The sequence below is a fragment of the Petaurus breviceps genome, unplaced genomic scaffold (genome assembly GCF_028583685.1).
Source record: "Petaurus breviceps papuanus isolate PSGF00001 unplaced genomic scaffold, PetGlider_PUasm1.0 76, whole genome shotgun sequence".
NCBI lineage: Eukaryota > Metazoa > Chordata > Mammalia > Diprotodontia > Petauridae > Petaurus > Petaurus breviceps.
Window position 1 is genome coordinate 38,026,886 of NW_027186473.1, and position 10,798 is coordinate 38,037,683.

The 10,798-nt window shown below is 37.3% G+C and overlaps 1 protein-coding gene across 1 annotated transcript; it reads right to left on the minus strand.

The window, feature by feature from the left end:
* Positions 1–2,829: 2,829 nt before the first annotated feature.
* On the minus strand, positions 2,830–3,344 carry LOC138174800 (small ribosomal subunit protein uS10-like). The gene has a single exon (XM_069105057.1). It carries the CDS (start codon positions 3,213–3,215, stop codon positions 2,856–2,858), a length of 360 nt encoding a protein of 119 aa, XP_068961158.1. The 5' UTR covers positions 3,216–3,344; the 3' UTR covers positions 2,830–2,855.
* Positions 3,345–10,798: the final 7,454 nt, after the last annotated feature.

Sequence of the window (10,798 nt, forward strand, 5' to 3'; positions counted from 1 at the left end):
CCTATTTAGTGTGTATTTCATTCCCTACCCCAGCCAAATTTAATGGGAATAAGTTTGACTCATTCCCTCCCCCAGCCAAATTTAATGGGAATCAGGTTGACCCATTTCTTTTTGCCTTTCTATTCTTCCCCTCCATTGTAACCATTTTCCCTTGTCTCTTCTATATGAGAGAGTTTACTCCATTCTGTCTCTCCCCATCGCCTCTCACTATATTCCTCTCTCAACCCTTAATTTCACCTTTTAAGTATCATCCCTTCCCGTTAAATTGGTCCTGTGCCCTCTATCTATGTACAGCAGTAAACATATATACACACCTTCACGTATGTATTCATATGCCGATATAACCTCATATATAGACATATATATATATATATATATATATATTTCTATTGCCTTCAACTATTTTCATAATGAAAAAAGTTTCATCAGTTACAGTTATGCTATTTCCATGTAGAAATATTAATAGTTCAACTTTGATAAGTTCTTTATGATTTCTTTTCCCTGTTTACCTTCTCATGCTTCTCTTGCTTCTTGTATCTGAATGTCAAATTTTCTATTCAACTCTGGTTTTTTCAGCAAGAATACTTGAAAGTTCTCTATTCCACTGAATGACCATATTTTCCCCTAAAACATGATACTCAGTTTTTCTGGGTAGGTGACTCTTGGTTTTAATCCCAGCTTCTTTGACCTCCTGAATATCATATTTCAAGCCCTTTGATCCCTCAGTGTAGAAGCTGCAAGATCCTGGGTTACCCTGATTGTGTTTCCACAATATTCAAATGTTTCTTCCTGGCTGCTTGGAATGTTCTCTCCTTAATCTGGGAATTCCAGAATCTGGCCATAATATTCATAGGAGTTTTCTTTTTGGGATCTTCTTCAGGAGGTGTTCAGTGAATTCTTTCAACCTCTATTTTGCACTCTGGTTCTAAAACATCAGGGCAGTTTTCTTTGAGAACTTCCTGGAGTATGATTTCTAGGTTTTTTCTTTGATCGTGGCTTTCAGGCAGCTCAATAATTTTTAAATTATCTCTCCTGGATCTATTTTCCAGGTCAGTGGTTTTTCACATGAGATATTTCACATTGCCTTCTATCCTTTCGTTTGTTTGGATCTGTTTAATAGCATCTTTATTTCTCATAAAGTCATTAGCTTCCATTAGCTCCAATCTAATTCTGAAGCAATGATTCTCCTCAATGAGCTTTTGAGATTCTTTTTCCATCTGGCAAATTCATATTTTTAAGGCATTCTTCTCATTGCCTTTTTGAGCCTCTTTTACCATTTGATTTAGTCTGCTTTTTAAGGTGTTATTTTCCTCAGTCAGGCTGTTGACTCTCATTTCATAATTTTCTTGCATCATTCTCATTTCTCTTCCCAATTTTTCCTCCACTTCTCTTATATGCTTCTGAAGGTCCTCTATGGCCTGTAACCAGCTCGTATTTTCCTTTGAAGCTTTTGGTGCAGGAGTTCGGATTTCACTGTCTTCCTCCTGTTCCATGCTTTGCTCCTTTTTGTCCCCCAAATAGGAGTCTAATGTTGGCATCTTCTGTCTACTTTGTTTCCTTTGCCTGGTCATGTCACCCCTCAGTCACTCGACCCCTGGGCTTTTAGCCACAGTAGGACTCTGCCACCAGACAGCGGGGCTTTCCTCCCAAATGCTGGGGTTTTCTCAGCTGCTGGAGGTATTAGATGGGTGCCCTCTCCGAGGCCTCTACACACACTGGCAAACTGAACACATACCCCAAGATCTCCACCCTAGACTGCAATCCAGATCCAAGCAAGAGCTATTTCCCATCAGACTGGTTGCTTGGTCCCACTACACTTTGTAGGCCAGGAGCTGAAGCTGTCACGTGGCACTGGCTGGCTGTGCCAGGCGTCTCAGTGGCTTTTTGCCCCAGGGGCAAAAGCCAATGTACCCCCACTTACTGGGTCCCAAAATCCAGACTGGACTGACCTCTCACTTTTTCCTTCATATCTATGTGTTGATAATTCTGGAAACAGCCACAGCTGCTGCTGATCTGGAGTCCCTCCTGCTGGTGGATGGTGGGGCTAAAACCTCCAGCTCACCGCAGGTCTGGGCTCCACTCTAAGAGCGTTGCACTGGCCAATAGCTGCTGGCCTCCTGGGCTGTCCTCAGTGGGAGGTTAGTGTCTCTGTGTCATTTTGTGGGTTCTGCATCTCCAAAGTTTATTCAGAGTCCCCTTTTTAGATTGATTGGGGAAGGTTGCAGCCAGAGCCGCTTGGAGGTCATGCCTCTACTCCACCATCTTGACTCTGCCTCCAATAACAATTTCTGAAAGCAAATTCTATTGGAGATTTCTGGAATAGGTTTGTAGTTCTATTTAAAATAGAAATGTAATTCAAAGGGGAAATATTTTAATAAAACCAAATTGTTTCCATTTGTTATAAAATGTTTCTTTTTTTGTTTGTTTTTCTTTCACCTCCATTATGATCCTCTGATATATTTTGTATTATAATTATTTAAACTTTTATCATGATTTCATCAGGTAACTGAATATAGAATGCTGAAAATATGTTTTATTTCAGTAGCATACATATTTTAGTGAAATTCTTTGTGTTAGAAACACATAACATCCTATGTACTAAAAGTTGGCTGTCAACAACCTCAGCCATATGGCTCAAAATTGTAATGGAGAAAGAAGAAAAGAAGGAAGGAAAAGGGAGAGAGAGAGAGAGAGAGAGAGAGAGAGAGAGAGAGAGAGAGAGAGGAAAGAAAGAAAGAAGCAAAGACCTGAGACTGTATTAATAATGCAATATTCACAATGCCTATAGTAACTATAAATATGCTTATATGATTATTTTTTAATATAGTTGCAATCGATTTATTAAAAGAGATTGGTTAGGCATCTACAATGGTGACTTCAACTTCTACACCTGGTTCAATGCTAATAGAAGTGATCTGTTTAACAATTTCAGAAGGACTGTGCAAGTCAATAAGGCGTTTGTGGATTCTCATCTGGAACCGATCCCAAGTCTTTGAACCTTCACTGCAAGGAGGTTTTCTAGTTGTGATTCGAAGTGTCTTGGTGGGCAGTCGAACAGGTCCCTTCACTTTCAAGTTCTTCTCTTTGGCTCCTCTGATTAGGTCGGCACACACTTTCTCGTGTGATTTCATGTTGCGGCTGGTCAGGGAGATCCGGATCCGGTGAATGGCCCCTTCGGGCTCTACAAGGGTCTTGCCGGTGTCTTCGAATGCCATGGCAGCGGAGCAGCTTCCTGACTGACTTATTCCTTGGTGAGAGCGAACAGCGGTGAGTCAGGAGGAGGAGAGGCAGAGACTGCCGACTCCAACCGGCTCCAGCGGCGATACCTTCACCAAAGAGCTGCTTATATGGTTATTAATCACAAAATATACCAGGCTCTCTACATGGGAGATAAAGTTAGAACATTTATTCAAATACCAGAAAACTGAGTCTCAAAAACCAGAAAGTCAAAGCCATCACAGTAGTTATGGAGTTGGCACACGTAGTTAATATACTAAACACCCACATTCTCATGTCTTCAAAACAGAACAGGCTACTTCAGGGAAAGATCCTCCTCTCCCCTTTCACGACAACTGCTCAGCATCCATGCAGCTTGTCCCCAGCAGCTCCAGCCCCTCATAGTTCCCGTCCCTGGCAGTCTTCAGCAGGAGTCCTTAGCATAAATTGTGCCTTGCCTAAAAAACAGGAGTTCATGCCGCCACTGCCACCACTGTCACAGCCACTGCCACTGCTGCTGCTGCCTCCATGCTTCCAGTGACAACATGCACTCTACCTTGGCTTCTGCTTCCTCTTGCCCCACCACTTCCTGCTAAATCACTAAGTTCAAGGGGCATGGAATATCTTTAAATCCCATAACCCTTACAGAAGGTACACCATAGTTACAAATACCATGCATTTTATGACACACTTGACTTATCTTCATGCATTAATCCCTGCACCCTCCAGTCCCATGGGGCCTGAGTCAAGCACAACACCTGTCTGCAGTGACCAGAAAAAGTATGAAAGGCTGGGCAAGTCATCATCTCCCACATTCAAAGATTTTGTTCCTTTTATTTAGCCAGCAGCCAAATCTAGTGTCTCATTCATTCTTTCAAGCCCAGAGAAAAACAGGCATCTGAAACTTCCGGGCAGAGTTGTTCTCCCCACACCCTTTATTCACTGAGGCTTTTCCTTTCTCCACTTTGGCACCCATTCTAGGGAGTGTTTGGAAATGTCCCTCCTGCTACCCACCCCCAAAACTGCTACTGAACTTTCTCTGAAATTTCCATTATGTTAGTGACTTGAGATGCTCCTACTGGCCTTACTTCAGTGCCTACTCCCACTCCCTTTCTCTAATGAGTTCTTACATTTCTTAGCAGTAGGTTCACTCTTACTCTTCTCAGTCTCTGAGACTAAAGTGGAGTGCCTTGCTAACTTCCATCATATCCCTTTAGGGATGTTTTTTTCAGAGAATTTTGTGATATACCCTGACTGCCCAACTGCCCTGGATGTGTGGGGGCAAACCCAGATTGAGTTTTATAAATATCTTTCTCAGTTTCAAATTCCATCTTTGTACACCTTCTGTGTGTTCAATTTGACTTTGTAGAGGGAGCTGAAGGAACAGAGGAGGGGGAGAAATCTGTATAATTGGAAGTAACTTCTTGTTTCATTTCATTTTTCTTAATTTGTAAGTAACTTTTAGTGGCCAACCTAAAAATATTACTTTTTTCTATTTGATAAAACACACCTCCCATCTGTATTTTAACTGCATTATTTCAAAAAGTAATAAAAGTCAGTTTCTGTTAAAAAATAAATTATAATATTTGGGGGGGAATTAAACTTATTAATTTTATAGTCTTGGTAAAGTGGTTTATTATATTAGATTAGAAACAAGAAAGGCAAGAATGGTTTTAACAGTGGCATTGAAAGGACATATAAAAGAATTTGATCAAGAACTCTAAAGCAGTCTTCTAAGACATGCAATGCACAGGTAGTCTTACCCACCTCAATTGCCATTACAGTATATTAAAACACAAATATTTATAGTCATTATGGTGACCCTAGGTAGAAAAATTAGATGAGTTTCACCCTACCATTTTATGAAGTAGAAAAAATTTGTAAAACTTTGTTTAAAAGTGTTCTGTAAAATTAATTATCATATATTAAATACTATGTGTCAGGTGAGGAAAATATGGCTTTCTTCTAATATATTAAACATTTAATGTTTAAATTATTTAGGAAATTTAGATATATGGAACATATCATTTCCTCAGTTACATTAGATAATTTAAGCGCTATGTAGATAATTTCTAGTACATGCCCTATAATGCAAAAGAAGGTAGAGATTTTTATTTTTATAATCATTATTCTGTTTTTCTTTCAAAGATTAACATCTATTGGAATTCTATTATTACTGTAATTTAGAAAGAAAACAAAATTCAAAGCAAACAGAAATGGGGAAGTCACATCCCTTTGTAAATAGTAATACTCAATTACATGATTGTACAACCTCAGATTTTTCATGACTCCTAAGTAATATATTCATTTGGGGGAAAATAAATAAACATTTTATAGAGATGATAATGCCCAAGTTGATATTGGATGACTTTATGTTCAATAAAGTTCTACATTCTTTCAGATTGGCTAAAGCATCCACTGCATTTTAGCCTGCTTTTTTATGAGAGCAAATTTAAATTTACAAAAATGTCTTCTATGTGTTCCCAGGTTTTAGCTATTGTACTCAAGGAGGTCTATAACTTCATCTGGATCTCCATATGATTCCCTAAGGTGCTATAGTAACTGTAAGGCTGAGCTTATTGGCCAATTGGAACAGAACTTTGGCTGTGGTCCCATCATAAAATGTACCTGTTTTGATTTTAAAGTCGAAGAATTTATGAAATGTATGTATATGTGTATGTAAGTATGCCTGGGGGATTACATAGAGAACTTCCTAAATTAACATACTGTTAAAGTGATATAGAATATGAAAGAATCATATAAGGAAATTGGTCATAAAAAGAAGCATTTCCGAGAGGAAGGAATGATTTCCCAATGACTCCCTCCTCCATAAATTCTTTCTCACACACAGCCAGACGATGTCAATCCTTCCATATAACAAAATATAGTCAAGCAAAACAGATCAATATATTGGGCAGATCTTGAAATGTTTGCCTTGTTCTGTATCTATAGTTCAGCATATCTCTGTTACGATCTAAAGGCACGCTTTCACATCAGTCCTCTAAAGTTGCAGGCATAATCAAGCACTGCATTGATCAAAGTTCTGCAGTGTCTCAGTGATCCTCTATTTCACCTTATTGTGATTATCCTGTAAACTGTTCTCTTGCTCTTGCTTACTTTCCTATGCATCAGTTCATAGAAGTCTTATGGGGCACATCTGCAGCATTAGTCTATTTCACATGAAAATCTGCAAACTGTGAGCCAAAGATAGATGTATTGATTTAACTAATGAGGTTGAGAGTATTAAACAAGTAACAGCTGTTTCACTTGGAAATATTTCTTTCAGCCAGAACTCTGAAAGGAAACAGAGGGAAAAAATGAAATGTGAGAGCCACTGGGGTTGGGTAATTTCAGAAGGTGTGAATAACACAACAATCTAAGAAAATATGAGCATCTTTGAAAGGCCTTGTCTACTTTAGGTATGACCTAGAAAGTGTGAATGGTGTTATTAATATCCTGGTATTTAACAGAAATAAAATACATTTTAAAACAACTAATAATTTATCAAGAAAAAAAGCTATTCTTTTCCTTCAAAGGGTGACAGTGGTCAGCTTACAACATTACAACAAATTAAATGGAATAATATGACTTTTTGAGAAACTTTTCTAGAGAAAAATAGAGTTGTTTAAATTTGAATCATTTTGAGCTTATCATAGAAAGAATGCTTTAAAAAGTCATTGACAAATGTGTTTCTTACAGCAATTATGTATGAAAGGTTAGCCAATCAAGGTCCAAAGAATAAGCAAAGTCGAATAGCAAAGACACCCACACTAATTTTCAACAAATCTTTCTGTTAATTTGTTTTTAAGTTATTCAGAGTCTCTTGAAAGTGAAGACCACATATGAAGGCAAATTGATACAGGGGAAAGTGTACTTTATGAGACCTAAGTTTGAATCCAAGCTCTTTTGCTTATTAGTTTTGTTATCTTGGACAAATGACAACATTTTTGGGTCTCGGTCTCTATATCTCAAATACTCTTGAAAATTAAAAAAAAATATATCTATTATAAAATCTAAATTTTAAATGATCCCAGATTATCCACAATATTTCATCATAACTTCTATGTGACATACAGTTGAAGAATAGTAATATTACTTGTGTGGATCCCATCAGTTTGGTTATTTCTTGTACTAGTGTAGATCACAACATATCAATGCCTTCTTCACTAGGGCTGTTCTTATATGCATCCTTCCATATTTGTTGATAAGGGATAATACTTAACTCACAAGGCAGACTTTCCTTTAAGTCTTTTTATATTTCATGACTCCTGGTATAACATTTGGACCATCTATCTGTTATTATTTGATCTAATCGTATGACTTTCTCACCTCTTTTTCTAGTGCTTGATGGTGTCTACTATGCCACTACTTGAATGGAAATAATTTTAATATGATGCAGCTACTCATTACTAAGATGCATCTATATTTGTCCTTTGAGTAACCTGAAAATAGTCCTATTATAATTATTGTTGAGACATCTGTGTTTTGGGACTATTATTGCCATTTATATCTTCTGCTTGACTTTGACTCATCAAGAATTGACAGTATAGAGAGTATTTCAAAGGACCTCCAATAGGTGTCCCTTCCTATGCTTTGTTAAATAAAATGTTTTCTTAGATGTCCTCTTTTTCTTGTTGATGTATTATTTTATTATGAAGTGACTGTCATAGTAAAGAAAGATATAAAACGTATTTTTCATTTCCTAAATTATGTCCCATTTCAAAGCAAAATATAAAGATGGCTTCATTTCTGGCCATGGGATCATACATTTAGAATTGGAAAAGCCCTCATAGTTCATGTCGCCCATAATTCACATAAGACCAAATAGGTTGTCTTGTTTAAAGTTGTTGTTGCTGACTTGTTTCAGTTGTTCCAATTCTTTTAACCACAATTGAGGTTTTCTTGGCAAAGATACTGGAGTGGTTTACCATTTCCTTCTCCAGCTCATTTTTCAGATAAGGAAACTGAGGTAAACTGGATTAAGTGACTTGCTTATGATAATACAGTTATTAAGTGTCTGAGGCCAGATTTGAACTTGAAAGGATGGATTTTCCTGACTCCAGACCCAGCACTCAATCCACTGTGGCCCTCCCTATGTCTAAAGTCATAGAACTAATAAAAGGTGGAATTTAAACACAGATCCTCAAGAGCAGAGGTCCCCAAATTTATTTGGCCTACTTCCTCCTTTAAAAAAATGACTCAGTGCACCCCTGGAAAGCTACTTTATTTAACCGTCTAAGAGGTTTTTTTGTAATTTCCATTATTTCAAAAATATCTTTCTTTTAAATGACATATCTTAAATTTAATGATTTATTTTAAATTTGTGGGTTCTTTCCTGCATTTAAATGTTAACGATACAATATTTTGCCATGTAACCATATAGTATTATATTGTAAACAAGACATCGTATGCACATATTCCCATCAATGCAAGCTGGATTTCCCAACAATATTGTGATATGTTTGTCTACCAAAACTTGATTGTTAAGACCTATCACTGATTGGTTATAACTTGCATTTGGTGTGTTTATGTGGGAAATGATGTAATCACTATAACTTTAACTCTCTTACACAGCAGATGAAACACATAGGAAACATATTTCAAAAATTTCTTATTTTCTTTCCTTATGCTTCCACTGTCCCTTATTTTTTTTAAAATTCCCCCCAATTGCACCTGAGGCTATTATTTTCCTCCCTCTGCCATCATCCTAGTGCCCCCCAGGGGTGGTTTCAGCCACATTGGAAACTTCTGCTAGAGACAATGCCTTTTCTCTATTTGGCTCTGGCTCGTTCTGTTGTAGCATTCCGAATCCTCAGTATCACCCTTGGCTGCATTTGTAAACAAATCCTGATTCAAGTGATACAACAAATGTTCAGGGAAATCAGTGCAAAATATATACCATCAGAAAGATGTAGGTCTGGAAAAAAGAGGTATGATAATCCTGTGAGAAAAGTAAAGGAAAACCAAAGAAGAGTCTTTGTGCCCCACTGGTATTTCAACAATGTCAAAAGTTCCTTAGGAAGTCTCTCTCAACATGCTGATTAAGCATCCTTTGAAAAATCTACAGCACAATATAGACAAGAGTCACAAACAAAAGTGTGCTTCTGTTATTCTATTCCTCATTAAAACAAGTATCCACATTGATGAGATCATAGATCCACAGAAGTGTTAAAATAATTATTTACAAATGTATTATACAAGGTTTCCTGTGAATATCCTGGATGGAAGGGAATTTGTGGCTCTCTAAAATGAGATGAAGTGTCATAATGGTACTTGAAATACTGTTGTACAAAGCTCTCTGCCTTGTTATTGAGGAGTCTAGATTCTATGTACCACCCCAGATGCCGTGTATTAAAAAACAAACAAACAAAGGCAAAGAGGAAACCTTTAGTCTTGGCAGAAAATATGCCCCTACATATGTTTTTCAGAATAAATTATTTACCTGAAATATGTCTACAAAGAGAATTAGTCCTATCTTTTAAGATAATACCTTAATCCATTCCCTACCAAAATATATCTTGTCATATAGACATGGTATCTTTGAGTCAACAGTCACTTATTAAATTCTTACTATATTCCAGTAAATACACTGGAAATACTACTGATACACTGGAAATACAAGGAGAAATTTTAAAAGAAATCATCACTCCATTAAAGAAGCTTACATATTAATGGAAGAAGTGATAAACCTAAAATAATAGGCAAGATAAATATAGAATGTATGCAAAATACATTACAGGGGAAAGACCTCCTGCGAGAGGTGATGAATAGCAGGGTCTTATAAAAAAGTTAAGAATTAAGAAAGAGAGGGCCAACTAGGTGGTGCAGTGACTAGAGCACCAGCCCTGGAGTCAGGAGGATCTGAGTTCAAATGAGGCTTCAAGACACTTAACACAAACTAGCTGTGTGACCTTGGGCAAGTCAACCCCAATTGCTCTATCTTACCTCCTCTAAAAAAACAGAATTAAAAGAGACCATGCAAAGTCATAGAAAGGAGAGTTTGCACTTGGTGTGTGAGGAATAGCAAGCAGGCCAATAGGCCAGACTTTAGATTGCATGAAAGTAAGGTGTAAAATAATTTGAAAACTAAGAAGGCAAAAAGCAAGTTTTCTTTGCCTTTGGTTTTTCTTTTCTTTTCATCTTGTGTGTTGAAGAAGGCCATTCTAATACTGAATTAAGCCCTTGTTGAATGCAAAGGAAGCACTAATTTTCTAGATGAGGCACATGGACAATGCAATCAAAATGCACTCCTACTTATTTGTGGAGAACAATGAAGTTTTCAGAGAGAGAAGTGAAATGAAGAGTGGGCACATGGCTAGAACACCTAAACTAGTATCAGTCATATGGAAGACACAGGGCTCTGCTTCCTTTAGTTCTCAGATACGTAGGGATATTCTACTTTGACTTACCACAGGGTTGGAAGGATGTTTTTTTGTTGTTGTTGTTGTTGTTCCCTCCACCCATTGACTATCTAGCCAAAACTGTCCAAAAATACAAAGGCCTGAATCCATCCCTGAATTCTGGTTATACTGGACTCTGGAGGAGAGAAATAAAAGAGCCCATGCAATGGATAGGGAGGCTT